This window comes from Triticum dicoccoides, chromosome 1B (assembly GCF_002162155.2).
Source record: "Triticum dicoccoides isolate Atlit2015 ecotype Zavitan chromosome 1B, WEW_v2.0, whole genome shotgun sequence".
Lineage (NCBI taxonomy): Eukaryota > Viridiplantae > Streptophyta > Magnoliopsida > Poales > Poaceae > Triticum > Triticum dicoccoides.
Window position 1 is genome coordinate 624,205,298 of NC_041381.1, and position 18,136 is coordinate 624,223,433.

An 18,136-nucleotide genomic window follows, 5' to 3' on the forward strand; every position below is an offset into this window, starting at 1 on the left:
TTGATAGACTTTTGCTTGATGTTGATTCTCTTAAACTTAGATCTTCTTCTCCTAAGCATGATATCAATGAGTCTCTCCAAGCAATGAGAATTTCCATTGATGAGTACAAGGAAAGAACCGCTAGATTAGGTGCTAAGAAAGATTGCTTTATAAAGGCGTGTTCTTCTAGTTTCCATGAAAATAATGATGAAGATCTTAAAGTTATTGATGTATCCCCTATTAGATCTTTATTTTGCAATATGAATCTTGATAATAATGGGACTCGAGATGAGTCAACTTTGTTTAGAAGGCGTCCCAAGATTTCGGAGTTTTTAGATCTTGATGCTAAATTTCGTAAAAGTGGGATTGGAGAGGTCATGATTTTAAATAGTATTGAACCCACTATCTCGGATTTCAAGGATTTTTTTATTATGATAATTGTTTTTTAGAAAGTTGTATTTCCTTGTTGCAATCCGTTGTTAATTCTCCTCATGCTTATAGTCAGAATAAAGCCTTTACCAAACATATTGTCGATGCCTTGATGCAATCTTTTGATGAAAAACTTAATTTGGAAGTTTCTATACCTAGAAAACTTAATGATGAGTGGGAACCTACTATAAAGATAAAAATTAAAGATTATGATTGTTTTGCCTTGTGTGATTTGGGTGCTAGTGTTTCCACGATTCCGAAAACTTTATGTGATATTCTAGGTTTCCATGATCTTGATGATTGCTCGTTAAATTTGCACCTTACGGATTCCACCATTAAAAGCCAATGGGAAGAATCAATGATGTTTTAATTGTTGCTAATAGAAATTTGGTGCCCGTTGATTTTATCGTTCTTGATATAGATTGCAATCTTTCTTGCCCTATTATTCTTGGTAGACCTTTCCTTAGAATGATTGGTGTGATTATTGATATGAAGGAAAGGAATATTAGATTCCAATTTCCATTAAATAAAGGCATGGAACACTTTCCAAGAAAGAAATACAAAGGTTTCACTAGTGGCTTCTCTCGAGAAAAATAGCAAACGGTGAGAAAACAATTACTGTTGGGCAATTGATAGAACTTCAAATAATCATGACGATATCCAGGAAATGATCATTATATAGGCATCACGTCCAAAATTAGTAGACTGACTCCTGCCTGCATGTACTACTATTACTCCACACATCAACCACTATCCAGCATGTGTCTAGTGTATTAAGTTCATGGAAAAACAGTGTAATGCAATAAGAACGATGGCATGATGGAGACAAGATCTATTTATGTAAAAATAGACCCCATCTTGTTATCCTTAATAGCAACGATACATACGTGTCGTTTCCCTTTCTTTCACTGGGATCAAGCACCGTAAGATCGAACCCATCACAAAGCACCTCTCCCCATTGCAAGATAAATAGAATAAGTTGGCCAAACAAACCCAAATATCGGAGAAGAAACACGAGGATATAATCAGTCATGCATATAAGAGATCAAAGAATACTCAAATAACTTCCATGGACAAAAACTCAGATCTGATCATAAACTCAAAGTTCATCGGATCCCAACAAACACATCGTAAAAAGACTTACATCATATGGATCTTCAAGAGAGAGAGAGAGAGAGGAAGCCATGTAGCTACTAACTACGGACCCGTAGGTCTACAAAGAACTACTCACGCATACTCGGAGAGGCACCAATGAACATGATGAATCCATCTGAAATGGTGTCTAGATTGGATCTGCTGTTTCTGAAACTTGCGGCGGCTGGAATTGATTTTCGTTGACTCCCCTAGGGTTTCTGGAATATTGGGTATTTATAGAGGGAAGAGGCGGTGCGGGAGGCCACCGAGGTGGGCACAACCCATCAGGGCGCGCCACCGAGGTGGGCACAACCCACCTGGGCGCGTCTGGGCCCCCAGGCGCGCCCTAATGGGTTGTGCTCCCCTCAGAGCACCCCTCTGGTACTTCTTTGGACCAACTAGTGTCTTTTGGTCCAAAAAAATCCACAAAAGTTTCGCTGCATTTGGACTCCGTTTAGTATTGATTTCCTGCGATGTAAAAAAAACAAGCAGAAAACAGCAACTGGCACTGGGCACTATGTCAATAGGTTAGTACCAAAAAATTATATAAAATGACTATAAAATGATTGTAAAACATCCAAGAATGATAATATAACAGCATGCAACAATAAAAAATTATAGATACGTTGGAGACGTATCAGCATCCCCAAGCTTAATTCCTGCTCGTCCTCGAGTAGGTAAATGATAAAAATAGAATTTTTTATATGGAATGTTGCCTAACATGTTCATCACATTTTATTTTCTTTATAGCATGGACATTTGGACTTTTATATGATCCAAAGCAATAGTCTAGTTTTGACATGAAGACTTTAATACTCAAGCATACCAACAAGCAACCATGTCTTTCAAAATATCAACACTAAAGCAAGTTATCCCTAGCCCATTATGCTCAATCATTGATTCATTCATGAAACACACTTGAATATTAGCTACACCCAATGCTCAAATACGATCATAGTGCCCCTTAGTTGGTGCTTTATAAGAGAAGATGGAGACTCAAATTCAAAAATAAAAAATTGCATAAAGTAAAAGAAAGGCCCTTCATAGAGGGAAGTAGTGATTTGTAGAGGTGGCAGAGTTCAAAGCGAAAATTAAGAGATAAAACATTTTGGGAGGCATACTTTTCCCACCAACGAAAACGACTTAGAGCTTTCAACACTTTCCATGCTAGATACATAATAGGCGGTTCCCAAATAGAAAATAAAGTTATTCCTTTTTCCAACATTACTTTCACTTTCCATGGCTAGCCATATCCACAGGTGCCCTCCATACCAACACTTTTGAAGGAATTTATTATTTGACAACATAAAGTAAATTCCTTTTTCATTTCGGGACTGGGCATCCCTAATACCTTTGCCGTACTCTTGTGCAATGACAAGTGAATAAACACTCATCATGAGAATAATACATCTAGCATGGAATATATTGGACACCCCTCACCGCCTCGCAAGCGGTAGAGCACACAAAAGAAAATTTTATTTTGAAATTAGAGATGGCACATGCAAATTTGCTTAGAACGGCATGGAAATACCGCATATAGGTAGGTATAGTGGACTCATATGTCAAAACTGGTTTAAAGGGTTTTGGATGCATAAGTAGTGATCATACTTAGTGCAAAAATGAATGCTAGCAAAAAGATTGAGAAGCGACCAACCAAGAAAAGAAAAATTCCGTACCCAACCATTAAGCATAAGTAACACCGAATAATGCGCCACAAGTAGGATATAAATTTCATTGCATAACTATTGACTTTCGTGCTTGCATAAGGAATCACAAACCTTAACATCAGTATTCTTACTAAAGCACAATTACTCATCAACATGACTCACATATCATATCGTCATATCTCAAAACCATTACTAAGAATCAAGTTTATTTTGTCCAATGATCTTCATGAAAGTTTTTATTATATCCTCCTTGGATATCTATCACTTTGGGACTATTTTTATATGTTGCTTTTGATAAGCTCAAACAAATTTAAGTAAAGAACATGAGCATAATATTTCTTTCTCTCAAAATAATCTAAGTGAAACAAGAGAGAATTTTTAAAAAATTTAATAACTCCCAAATAAATCTAAGTGAAGCATGAGAGAATTTCTTCAAAAATAATAAAGCACACCATGCTCAAAAAGATATAAGTGAAGTACTAGAGAAATTCCATGGCTCTAAAAATTTAAGTGAAGCATACGAGCAAGCATAGCATAATTTTTGGCTCTCTCAAAAAGGTGTGTCCAGCAAGGATTCAAGACTTAAAACACAAAGCAAAACAAGCAAGGACTCATATCATACAAGATGCTCCAAGCAAATCTCATAATATGTGACGAATAAAAATATAGTTCCAAGTAAAATACCGATGGTTGTTAGAAGGAGGGGATGCCACTCGGGGGCATCCCCAAGCTTAGTTGCTTGCTACTTCTTGAATATTATCTTAGGGTGCCTCGGGCATCCCCAAGCTTAGCCTTTTGATAATCCTTATTCCTTCATCCATCGTGAGATAACCCAAAACTTGAAAACTTCAATCACACACAACTCAACAAAACCTTCGTGAGATCCGTTACTATAACAAAGCAAACCACTACTATAAGTACTGTTGCAAACTCATTCATACTTTATTTTTGCATTATATCTACTATATTCCAACTTTTATATCGCAAAAACTCATTAAAGAAAACCATAGAATCATGAAAACAAGCACACAACGCAAAAGAAAACATAATCTGTCAAAAACAGAACAGTCTTAGCAATCTGACTACTTTGAATACTTCTGAAACTCAAAAAATTCTGAAAAAAATGGGAAAACGTGACTAATTTGTCTATTAATCTTCTAAAAAAGAATCAACTCAAAATCACTCTTCAGATAAAAATTAAATATAATTTCGTGAGCATAAAAGTTTTTGTTTTTCAGCAAAATCAAATCAACTTTCACCCAAATTATCCCAAAGGCCTTGCTCGGCAAAACACTAATTTAAACCACAAAAACACATCTAATAAGAGGCATATTTGGGTATTTTACTGAAAACAGCAAGAAAACCAAAAAGCAAAAAGATACAAGTTGGGTTGCCTCCCAACGAGCGCTATCGTCTTACGCCCCTATCTAGGCATAACGCGTAGGATCTAAGTTTTGTCATCTTTGTTCTCCAATTCTTTAAGCACACAACCAGATTTCTTCGGAGAATTAGCAAGTAAAATAGCAAAACCTTCTAGGCATAAAGTTAAGGAATTCATTCCTTTCAATAGGATCTCTTATAGCTTCAGCAAAATTCGGGTGAATGCTAATCATTTTGTGATCTCCTTTATCGTTGCTAGAGTTTGCACCCTTGTTTTTAGTAGCCTGGGTAGTCTTACTGATTTTTACGGGAGTTTTGGCGGAACCAAAAGACGTACTTAGATTAGAAAAAAATTCTTCCAGTTTATTAATCCTAGTCGGGCTTTCTTCAATTCTTTCATGGATTATAGTTCCATTTTCTTTTAACGACTTCAAAATGTCTCCCGCTTTTGACCCAATTTTAGTAGCATAACTTTGCATTTTTCTATCCAAGTTCTCAATATGTTCTTCGGTAAGCATTTTATTTTCAATAGCATCTAGTCTTTCCATAACATGCGCGAGAGTCAAGATTGTTTCATTGATCATGAGTGGTGGTGAACCCACTAAATTTCCCAAAGCATTAAAAGCATCAAGAGAAGGACACATCAAGAAATTCCCACTGATAACCGTATCGAAGACGAATCTAAACCAAGTGGTGATGCCCACATAAAACAACAAAGAAGAACAACGGTAGATTGCTTGCGGATAGATCTATTATGAGCATTGCAAATCCTATACCAAGCATCTTTTAAATTCTCCCCTCCCCTTTGTTTAAAGTTGTGAGAACCTCGTTCTCGGGGGTGCACACAATAGAGGAAGTAATGTCCATAACGACAAAAAGTGAACAACAAGATTGCACATAAAATACAGATCTGACGAGAAAACGGCGAACGAAAAAGAGGCGAATAAAATGACATTTTTTTGTGAAGTGGGGGAGAGGAAAACGAGAGGCAAATGGCAAATAATGTAAATTGTGAGGAGATGAGATTTGTGATTAGGAACCTGATTGATGTTGAAGATCCTCCCCGGCAACAGCACCAGAAATTCCTTTTGATGTCTGATAGAACTATGTCGGTATTTCCCCAAAGAGGAGGGGATGATGCAGTATAGCGACGGTAGGTATTTCCCTCAGTGATGAGACTAAGGTTATCGAACCAGTAGGAGAACCTCCTCACACCACGTAAACAGCACCTGCACTGAAATAACAAATACTCGCAACCCGACTTGTTAAAGGGGTTGTCAATCCCTTTCGGGTACGACACCTCAAGATAGGCAAATAACGTGAGATAAAAATGGTAGATAGGATAAATAGATAACTGAACAAATAAATTGCAGCAAGGTATTTTTTATTTTTGGTTTAATAGATCTGAAAATAAAAGCAAAGGAGAATAGACCGCAAAGGCAAATATGATGAAAAGAGACCCACGGGCCGTAGGTTTCACTAGTGGTTTCTCTCGAGAAAAATAGCAAACGGTGAGAAAACAATTACTGTTGGGCAATTGATAGAACTTCAAATAATCATGACGATATCTAGGCAATGATCATTATATAGGCATCACGTCCAAGATTAGTAGACCGGCTCCTGCCTGCATCTACTACTATTACTCCACACATCGACCGCTATTCAGCATGCATCTAGTGTATTGAGTTCATGGAAAAATGGAGTAATGCAATAAGAATGATGACATGATATAGACAAGATCTATTTATGTAGAAATAGACCCCATCTTGTTATCCTTAATAGCAACGATACATATGTGTCATTTCCCTTTCTGTCACTGGGATCAAGCACCGTAAGATCGAACCCATCACAAAGCACCTCTCCCCATTGCAAGATAAATAGATCAAGTTGGCCAAATAAAACCCAAATATCAGAGAAGAAATACGAGGCTATAACCAATCATGCATATAAGAGATCAAAGAAGACTCAAATAACTTTCATGGATAAAAACTTAGATCTGATCATAAATTCAAAGTTCATCGGATCCCAACAAACACACCGCAAAAAGAAATGCATCGTATGGATCTCCAAGAGACCATTGTATTGATAATCACGAGAGAGAGAGAGAGAGAGGAGGCCATCTAGCTACTAACTACGGACCTGTAGGTCTACAAAGAACTACTCACGCATCACCGGAGAGGCACCAATGGACATGATGAACCCCTCCGAGATTGTGTCTAGATTGGATATGGTGTTTATGGAAATTGCGGTGGCTCGAATTGATTTTCGTCGACTCCCCTGGGTTTCTGGAATATTGGGGTATTTCTAGAGCGAAGAGGCGGTGTGGGAGGCCACCGAGGTGGGCTCAACCCACCTGGGTGCGGCTGGAATTGATTTGGAGCGCCCTGGTGGGTTGTGCTCCCCTTAGAGCACTCTGGTACTTCTTTGGCCCAACAGCTGTCTTCTGGTCCAGAAAAAATCCACAAAAAGTTTCACTGTGTTTGGACTCCGTTTAGTATTTATTTCCTGCGATGTAAAAAAACAAGCAAAAGACAGCAACTGGCACTGGGCACTATGCAAATAGGTTAGTACCAAAAAATGATATAAAATGATTGTAAAACATCCAAGAATGATAATATAATAGCATGGAACAATCAAAAATTATAGATACGTTGGAGACGTATCAGGTCTCCCTCGCGTATTCTTTCAATTATTAGGGCCAATGAGGTGGCTCAAGTGGCCATTGCCAAGGCCAAAGAGATCGCGGCGTATGCAGCTGCCGGGGATGACCTGGGCAGGCAAGTGAGGGGGTTGTGGACGAAGGTTGTGGCCAGTCACAACCCCTTCCAACCAAGAGGGGTCCATCCAAGCGCTCCAAATCATGTGTTGCCCCGTGCAGGTCTAGCCTCTGCCTTAAAAATCTCTCCTTGAAATGAAAGCACTATTCTGGAAAATTAGAGGCTTCGGAGCTAGGGGGCGCCGAGACCAAAGTTTTGTTCGGGGCGAAAACATTGACATCTTAGGGCTGGTTGAAACATTCAAAGTGTTGTTCTCTCCTAATGAGCTCTCTGCGATTGCGGGCATGGACATATTTGACTGGCATTTTCTCCCAGCTTCTCGACATTCATGGGGTATTCTTATTGGTTCCAAGCGGTGTATGTTTGATTTTGTTACTTTTGATCATGGCATTTTTTGGGCAAGCATTGTGGTGCACCATTGGCGTCTTAATACCTTGTGGGAATTTATGGTTGTATATGGCCCAGCAGACCACTCGCTTACCTCTATTTTTCTTAATGAATTATCTAATAAAAGTGAGTCTTGCTCGATCCCGATTGTGATAGGAGGAGATTTTAATCTCCTACGTACTCCCTCTGATAAAAATAATCTCAACTTCTCTTGGCCTCTTGCTAATGTGTATAATAATTTCATTAGTGTTTGTGCCATCCGCGAGCTCCCTTGGGTGGGGGCCCGTTATACCTGGTCTAACAATCAAATTGATCTGGTCCGGTCGGTGTTGGATCGGGTCTTCATTTGTTCTAGCTGGGATACCTTATTTCCTCGTGCTTCCCTGAAAGTTAAACCTGCGGTGGGCTCGGATCATGCCCCCCTTATCTTGGACGCTGGACTCAACCAACCTCTGATCTCCTCGCGCTTCCATTTCGATGCCTCGTGGCTCCTAGTGGAGGGATTCATAAGCATGCTCGCTACCAAGATTTCACACCTTCTCTCCCCTTCCTCTCGTTCCTTTGGTCCCATGGATGACTGGCACAAATGTTCTTATGAACTTTGTAAGTTTCTCAGGGGATGGTCTCGCAATAGAGCCGCAGAGATCCGCAGGGGGAAAGTTGCTTTAGAGACCCAAATATCGGGCCTGGACCTAACTGCAGATACGATTGACCCTTCGGATCACGATTGGTCAGTCCGATATAACCTAGAAGCTGTGTTGATGCAGTTGCATCAACAAGCAGATATTTATTGGCGCCAGCGCGGTACCCATAACTGGACCCTTAAGGGTGACTCTCCAACAGCCTACTTCTTTGCCACTGCCAATGGTAGAAGAAGGAAATGCTTTATTGATAGCCTCATCATTAATGGTATTAGGACATCGGATCAATCCCTTATTATTGCCCACGTTGTGGAATTCTTCTCTTCTCTTCTAGGGGCCAAGCAGGAGAGTGGACTATCTATTTCCCCCTCCTTATGGGACAACTCTAGTATGATCTCGAGGGAGGAGAATGAAGCCTTAATGGTTCCTTTATCTGATCATGAGGAGATCTGGGAGGTCATTAACTCTGCCAACCCAAATGTTGCTTCTGGGCCTGATGGGTATTCTATTCCCTTCTTTAAGAAATTCTGGCCCCAGCTGCGCCAATTGATGTGCGAAATCATCCATGGTTTCTGTCTGGGGACAATGGACATCTCCCGCCTTAATTATGCTACCATTACTCTTATTCCTAAAGTGAAAGGAGCTGAGCTGAACTCTTAGTTTAGACCTATTGCCCTTATTAATAATTTTGCTAAATTCCCTGCTAAGGATTTTGCCACTCGTCTCACTCCTATAGCTCACAGAACTATTAGTCCCTACCAATCTGCTTTTATAAAAGGTCGTTTTATCCTTGATGGGATCCTCTATCTCCGTGAGATCGTGCATGATCTTAAGATACCTAAATCTAAAGCAGTGATTCTTAAGTTGGATTTTGAGAAAGCGTACGACTCAGTCAGTTGGCCTTTCTTGAGAAAGGTGCTCTTGGATAAAGGTTTCGATGGGGCCTATGTTCATAGGATTATGCAGTTGGTCTCGGGAGGCCACACTATGATTTCTATTAATGTCCAGGTTAGTAACTACTTTGCCAATGGCAAGGGCCTACGGCAAGGTGACCCTGCTTCTCCTATCTTGTTCAACTTTGTCGCGGATGCCTTATCTCGTATTCTCTCTAGAGCGGCCTCGCATGGTCATATATCCCCCGTCATCTCTCACCTCATTCTAGAAGGGGTCACTCATCTCCAATATGCGGATGATACTATCATTATGGTAGACCTAAATGAATCCTGCATCGCCCACCTCAAGTTCATTCTTTTGTGCTTCGAGGCACTGTCGGGTCTCAAAATTAACTTCTCTAAAAGTGAGGTCATAGTTACTGGTGTGTATAATACCGAGGCCTTAAGGGTGGCCCATCTCCTCAATTGTAAGCTGGGATCTTTCCGGTTCAAACATCTTGGCCTTCCTATCTCCCCTAATATGCTTTATGTGAAAGAGTTCGCTCCTGCTGTGGCTAAAGTGGGCAATAGGGTCCTCCCTTGGCAAGGTAGATACAATACTAATGCTGGGAAAGTGGCACTAATCAATGCTTGCTTGTCCTCCTTACCAATGTTTCTCATGGGCTTCTATCTACTCTCGGCTGGCACGCACGCAGGCTTTGATAAGCATAGAGGTACTTTCTACTGGAATGCGGCAGACAATAGGCACAAATACAGATTTGTTAGGTGGAAACTTATGACCAAAAAACCTTGGGGTTGGGCATTATTAACACTGCCATCATGAATAAATGCCTTCTGATCAAATGGTGGTGGAAAATTATGACAACAGGAGTTGGTTCCTTATGGTTCTCTATCCTTAAAGCTAAGTACTTCCCTCTTTCTAGCCCATTGTTTGCTTCTACGCGCGGAGGCTCACAATTCTGGAAGGATTTCGTCAAAGTTAGGCCTTTGTTTTTGGCCCATGTTAAGTTTGTTGTGGGAGACAACTCTTATGTTCGCTTCTGGCTTGATTGGTGGTGTGGAGACTCACCTCTCTCTGTGATTTTGCCACACCCTTTTCCTATTGTCCCAACCTGAACATCTCAATCGTCGAGCTCTCGGCTAATAATTGGGACTTGGCCTTTCGTCGTTCCCTATCTCCTGTAGAGTTTGAAGATTGGCAAAGGCTTACTGTTTTCTTCCCTATGCTCCCGGAGAACGTGGACTCGGTGGTCTGGCCCCATACCTCTTCAGGTCGTTTTTCGGCTAGGTCTTTATATTCAAAGCTTGTTGGTGGATCTCCCACCAGCAGATTTAATCAGGTTTGGTGGGCTCATATCCCCCCGAAGGTGAAGATCTTCATGTGGCAAGCTTTTCGAGGGCGTTTGTCCGCGCGGACCAAAGTCGTAAGAGGAATGGCCCGGGATCGTATTCCTGCGCCCTCTGCGGTGCTTTGGAGGGCATGAATCACATTTTTTCCACTGTATTTTGGCCAAGTTGGTCTGGAGCTATGTTAGATCCTGGCTCCAGGTCTCATGGGGACCCCACGTCCTTCTTTGAGATCCGGGCCCTTGCTAATTCTTTGACTGTCGTTTCTAAAAGGGTCTTCTGGGTTGGCCTTGGAGCTATGTGCTTGTCTTTATGGACGACTAGGAACAAATTTACCATCGATCATGTTTTCCCTGCTAAGCCTGCTGATTGCTTATTTAAATCATGTATGTTCCTGCAGCAGTGGAGATCATTGACTAAGTCAAAGGACCGGGATGCTCTTGATCTCCTGATATCTAAAGTGCGGGCCTCGACGTCTTCCCTAGCCAGATAGGAGCATGTTGCTTAGCTGCTTTGGCGTTGTCTAGCTGCTGGCTTTGTCGTTCTTAGTTCCTCCGGCCTGTGTTTCGTGTGCTGGCCTGGAACCATGTATCTCTCCTTTAAACTTTGGGTGAGCCCATGTTTGGGGCAACATTTCTTCTTTTTATGTCGTTGGTTGTTAGTGTTCGAACTCTGGCTGGTGGCTTTATCTATAAAGTCGGGCGCATGCCTTTTCTCTAAAAAAATAATGTATGATGTATTTCAATTGGATTAAGACAAGGTCTTTGTAACGTCTTGAAAAAATGTAGATTTGGAATGTTACATAGACTTATTTTTTAAAATAAATATGATAGATTTTTCTTCATTTGACTAGTTTTTTCTATTGGTATGGAAAAATCAAGAAGAAAAGACCCTTCACCAAGGTCCCTTTCGGGGAAACCAGTAAAACCCACAATGCCAGGAAAACAACAAAATTGTGCGCCGAGATTCACGTCATCGATCGAACGCCCACAAAATTCATTTTGAAGGGAAAATAAAAAATAGTCTACTGAAAGTAAGTAATAATATTTCTTTTTCTCCGATTACATCATCCGAGCTTTTTTAAATTGTTATGACATTCTTTTCTCAAAATGAAATATTGCGCAACACGGTCTTTAGGTTTTAGTATATATATATATATATATATATATATATATATATATATATATATATATACCTCCTCCTTTCGGGGTTTTATTACTTTTATTATTAAGGAATAAGTATATTTTTCGTCCTCAAACTTTTCTGAAAGTTGAGAAATCGTCCCTCAACTTCAAAACCACTAAAGGTCGATCCCTCAACTATTTATACCGGATAATTTTCGTTCTTCAACTATTTAAACCGGATATTTTTCGTCCCTCGATCATAACGCTTAAGGTGGTTTTACTGTAAAATGGACCCTGTTTTGACTGAAATAGGCCATGTGGACTGGTTTTGACTGCCACATCAATCAAGTATTTGTGAGTATGGGTGTGTGTGCGCGTGTGTACAATAAGAACAAGTGAAAACGAAAGTGTTTGCACTGAATATAGCTTAACAAAATATGAATATAACTGAAAATAATTTGGACATTTCCGAGCATTGTATTGAATTTAGTTGAACATAGTCTGAACCCAATTTAGTTGAAAATAGTCTTTACATAGTCTCGACCCAATTTAATTGAACATAGTCAGACAAAGTACTAAATGGGAAAGGGAAATAATACTGAATATAGAATACAATCAACAACAAACATGAATTCTCACATGGTCTGGCATAAGAACAGACAGCAGCAAACAAACACTAGTCTAGTAGTTTTGCTGGCACTTTCTTTGCTGTTTTATTTCCGCCAACTTGGGAACTTGACGGGCCGGAGGTAATATTGGTAGTAAAGGATGAACTGGAGTTCAGAGCGTAGCTGCCACCATGCTCAACCAGCAACCGCGGGCCTCAATCGCCGCCGCCCATGAAGGAATAGCCGCCGCAACCGCTGCCTAAATCGCCACTGCCGCCCAGAACTGGTTGTGCTCAAGGTCGCTGCCATCGTGCCCTAGCAGCCACCACCACAACCACCGTTCTCAACCAGCAATCAGCGCGCCTCAATCACCGGCAGGCCACGCCGCCACTGCTACAGTAGCCACGCCTCACTGCCCGCCGCGAGAGCCGGCGGGTGCCCTTAGTCACTTGATTGACGTGGCAGTCAAAACCAGCCCATATGGCCTGTTTTAGTCAAACAGGGTTCACGTCACGGTAAAACCATCTTAAACGTTACTAGGGACAAAAAGTATTTGGTTTAAATGATTGAGGGGCTAACTTTTGATGGTTTTGGAGTTGAGGGGCGATTTCTCAATTTTTGAAAGAGTCCAGGGATAAAAATAATAATACTTATCCATGTTATTAATTAACTGGTTCGTTCAAGGGAAACGTTTGAGGCCAGGGCGCCGGCCGAACCACTCGGCCGGTCGCCCGTGCGATCCCCTCCCATCGTATGGCCAGCCTTTCTGCGTGGATGGGACACGAGGCTGACGGGGCCCACCAATCGCTCGCCATTAAACACCCCACGCGGCTGCCCTGCTTCCTCTCTCTCTTTCATCTCGCCGGTCCCTACCTCAGTTGGCCGTCCTCGTTGCCGTTCGCCGTCCCCGTCGGCCGTCCTCATCGCCGGTGGCCACCCGCACCGGCCGTCCTCGTCGCCGTTCGCCGTCCTCGTCACCGTTTGCTGTCCTCGTCGTCGTTCGCCGTCCTCGCTCGCCGGCCTCGGCGGAAGTTGGAACCGCGTCGTTTCCTGCTGCAACCGGTGCCCAGGAGAGCTTCCATCATGGATGGCGAGCATGGTGACGGCGAGCTGCGAGGACGGCGGCGCTGTTCCGAGCAACACCGCAGACGTCGTGTTTTGTGCTACGTGCTACAACCAGTGTCATATTTTGCTACAACCGGCATCCCACTCAGCTACAATTGGCGTCGCGTTTTGCTACCACCGATGCAAAAAAAGCTTCAACCAGCGACAGCTGTTGGTGGAAGAAGATGACATAACGCTGCAGTTTTGCTACATGCTTCAACCGGCATAGATTTTGCTACAACCGGCATAGCATTTTGCTACGACCGGCGTCACGTTTTGCTACAACACATAACTTTTCTCTGGTTGCAGTGTCAGGTTGGAGCTTTCTTTCTTAATGATTGAAACTTTTTCATACACAGTTGAAGCTTTTTCCGTCCACGGTTGAAGCTTTTGTGTAAACGATTGAAACTTCTTTTGTTTTGAGCAGCCCTTGGTTAAAGCTCTCTCTATCATCTGGTTAAAACTTTTTTCATCTAAGGTTGAAGCATTTTGCGTCAGCGGTTGTATCTCCTCGTGAATCGCAGTGCCAGTTGAAGCTTTTCCATCTAGGGCTTGAAGCTTTTCCATCCAGGGGTTGAAGCTTTTTTAACAACGTTTGCAACACAGAGGGTGTGCGACGGTTCAAGCCTTGCCTCTGTTCAGACGTGAGCTCATCTTCGAGGGTTCGCGTCCGGTGATCTTCGCCGCCACAGCTCCGACCGTCGCAGCGGAGTTGTGACCATCGCCGGGGGAGCTGCAACCGGCGCACACGCTGCTGCATGCGCCGAGCCAGCATGAAACACAGGTGGCCACCGGCGGCGAGGGCGGCAACCGGCGGCATGGGCGGTGACCGGCGCCGGGGGCGGCCAAGCCCGGTGGTGCTTCGAGTCTGGGTGCCTCGCTCATCCATGGCGGCTAGATGTGTACACCAGCAGAGGAAAGAGATGAGCTGCGTTGACTTGGTGAGGATTAGATCTACCGGTTAATAGATAAATCGGGCGGCTGCGGTGCGACCGGCCGAAACTTTCGGCCGGCGCACCGGCGCAGATTACTGCCCTTCGTTCAAAGGGTATAAGAAGAGATGTCAACGACGTGAACGCAATCACGGCAAAGCTACTTGTTTGAACTTGTATAAACTGTTATCTCCCACCCGCCCCTTCCGCTCCCATCGCCACTCGCCCACTCACGTGGTAATAATTACTAGCTGTGTTCCAGGGAGGCTGGGTGCGTGCTTCCGCTGACTGGCTGACTTCTTGGGGACGAGCTAGAGGCGACCCGATCTCCGGCCATGCGCAACGGTGAGGGGACCGGCGGCAGAACATCGGGGGACATCGTGGAGGCCGGCGTGCACGAGAGAGTCCACGGCCACGGGCCGCGGTTCGTGGAGCCCGTGTCCGCGTCGAGCGGGTTGCAGGCGCCGCACGATGGCAGCGACGACCACGACGACGACTACCCCTGCGTCGAGGTCACCCTCGACGTTAGGGACGACTCGGTGGTGGTGGTGAAACAGGAGGCGCTGGACAAGCGCCCGCCCTCGTACGGCCACGGCGTGCTCCGGGACGCCTCGGCGCGGGTCGAGCAGGCGCCGCAGGAGCTCCGGCAGCTCACGGCCTCAAGCGAGCAGGGACAAGGAGGCGCACCGAGCTGCGTCGGTAGGTCCATGACCGCCACCGCGCACTTGCTCAAGTTCCTCAGCCGGGTTGACGCCTCCGCCGGTTGGGCCGCCGTTGAGAGGCGCTTCGACGAAGAAGCCAAGGATGGCCTCCTCCACCGATCCAAGTTCGCCAAGTGCATCGGTACACACCCCTCATCGCTTCATCTTGACGTCTTAGTAAGAAGAAGCTATTCGATCGCTCATGACGTCTCATGCAGGGACGAAGGAGCTCGCGTTCGCCGGCGAGCTGTTCGACGCACTGGCAAGGCGTCGGCACATCTCCGGAGAGAGCATCAGCAAGCCGGAGCTGCTCGAGTTTTGGGACCAAATTTCCGACCGCAGCGTCGATGGCCGCCTGCAAATCTTCATGGATATGTAAGCTAATTACACCATCCCCCCACCCCCATTTTATTAGCTCTCCAAAATTGACCAACAAGGAGTAAGTGCACGATTAGTACACATAAGGTTGTCGTGAATGTTCGGGGCCATCTATATTGCAGTTGACTAAAATTATAGAAAGTTTCAGTCACTTTTTCTGTTGCACTACTAGGGAAAAGCCTAGCAGCAGCGCGGGTTTTAGGCCTATCAGTAGCGCGGGCAGGAGCGCTACTGATAAGGCGCTACAGCTAAAGCTTAGCAATAGCGTGCCTAGACCTACGTTATTGCTAAATTGACTTAGTAGTAGCGCTTCTTCAGAAGAGCGCTACTGGTAATTAGTAGTAGCGCTTCTCTTTGCCCACGCTACTACTATTATTTAGTATTTTATTTCTTTTTTATTTCATGTTGTATTCATACACATTTACACAAGTTTTCATACAACAGAAATTTAGAGATTGTTTTTACATCATAATGAGTTATTACATCACGGGGTGAAAGAACCGTGGACTAGTTTCAAGTGGTCCATCCACTTGAAACTAATCCGCGGTTCTTTCACCCAATGATATAATAATATCATCATCATCATCATATCATTAACAACTTAACATCATAATACATCATTGTCATATAACACCTCTTCAAGATCAACTTAACAAATTGGTCACTAGTTGTAATCACAAGTACTCCTCATTATCAACTCTAATACATTACCACATAATAAACATATTGTACCTCATAGGACCTACTACATTCGATTAAGACCTACTACATTTTCTAAGGTAAAATAGCAAAAAACAAGATAGCCCCTGACTCTTCATTATGGAGAATGGAGATTAGCATGTCTCCAATTCTTGCCTTTCGCTGAATGTTACTTCCAAGAACCTGCTTGCGAATGTTCATACATTTCTTTCATTCTTTGAAGAACATGTGTTCACCGGTTTTAGAAATCCGATATGCATAGGTGAGCTCCCTAGATTTACCTGGCAGTATGTTCAGAACTGTAAGGCGACCATTCGAATACATCAGATGAGGCACACAATCCATCGGGAGTTTCTGTTGAAAAGCATAGTAATAACTTCGTAGTTAGCAATGATGTACTAGTTTTAGAAGTATGCAAAAGATGCACGGATGTCATAATAGTAAAAAATCTTACCAGGGTATCTCCAGAGAAGTTACCGTGGTTCAACACGTGCACTAGTGGCACGTATTCACCATAATTTGGTGGAGTTCGACAATAGTTATTGTAATCCTCAAGAAGAGTACAATGCGATCAGAATGATTTTTCTCCTTATAAGTTAATTCGGAGCCATCGGTGTAGTGGGTTTTGTCTACCATCTTCCGCACAGTCTTTGAAGAATCAAAATAAGCTGTCAATGGAAATAAGTTGTCAACTATTTTGAAATAAACAATATAAATTAGTTAATAACTATGTTTGAGAAACTCACATAGCGGTACAATCGAAAGCGTACCAACAAGGACCCAAATGTCCATATTGTCTTGCTCGATGTCAGGATCACCAAGATCCATGGTGACAATCATACCCTCATAAAAACCATACATTTTGCAAAGTACTTCCCAATTTTGGCAACCAAAATGGGTTACGCTCTGAGCATTGCACAGATTTACTTCAAAATCCATATCATGATGAGTCCTTAGGTGTATTTTCTTTGTTTCAAAATTTCCATGGTCTTCAAAACCCATCCTCTCCAAAACATAGCGTCTTGCATAGTATGGGATAAGCTAGTCAAATTGTAAAAGATGAAAATTAGACGTTGAAATAGTTGAAGTCATGCTTAATTACGAAAAAAAACACTTGTCGTTGTTGCGTACCGTTTCAACATCGAAGGTCTCCTCGAGCTTAATGCTGAAGCGCCGATCTTCATCCAGCTTAACGAACCTGTCGCACATACCTCGATCATCGTGGCACCAGCTGTACTCCTCCGGGAGACTGTCGTCGTCCGAGTACGACATTTCTTACGTTCATAATTTAAAGATTAAACTTGTACATATTCTAGCACAAGTCATGCCAGAATTCACGGAAAAATCCGGCATGACCTTTGCTAAAAAAGAACATATCGAGCGCCTGAAATTTGCCGGAACGAAAATTAATCAACACTCCGACAAAACATAGGCCACTCGGAGGTGTAACCAAAATATGAAATAATTGCTTAAACTAAAAAATAACAACAAATATGACATGTTCAACTAGTTCTATTAATTCAACTAGTTCTTACTAAATATAAACTTACTATAAATAGAAAAAACTAGTTCTTTCTAAAAATAAAGTAGTTCAACTAGTTATTAATTTACTTACTAAACTAGTTCAACTAAAACTAAACTAGTTCAACTAAAAGTAAACTAGTTCTATTAATCCAACTCGTTCTTACTAAATATAAACTTACTATAAATAGAAAGAAACTAGTACATCTACTACTACTAATTAACATCTACTACTACATCTACTACTGCTAATTATACAACTAGTTTACCATCACTAGTACTAATTAATATCCACTACTACTAAAAATCATTATCTATGAACCCTAAATTAACATCTACTACTACTAAAATCATCTACTAACTAAGCAAAGAGAGAGGGGGTGGGGCAGGGGTGGGGGGCTTACAGAGGGAGAGACGGTGGCGGGGAGGTGCTCG

The 18,136-nt window shown here is 42.6% G+C and overlaps 1 protein-coding gene across 1 annotated transcript in view; it reads left to right on the forward strand.

The window, feature by feature from the left end:
• Positions 1-14,979: 14,979 nt before the first annotated feature.
• Positions 14,980-18,136, forward strand: part of LOC119310466 (respiratory burst oxidase homolog protein C-like) — a 22,731-nt gene continuing 19,574 nt past the window's right edge. Inside the window, exons 1-2 of the mRNA XM_037586214.1 lie at positions 14,980-15,245; positions 15,322-15,478. Coding sequence (XP_037442111.1) covers positions 15,110-15,245; positions 15,322-15,478 — 293 coding nt within the window. The 5' untranslated portion in view covers positions 14,980-15,109. The remainder of the gene's footprint in view (positions 15,246-15,321; positions 15,479-18,136) is intronic.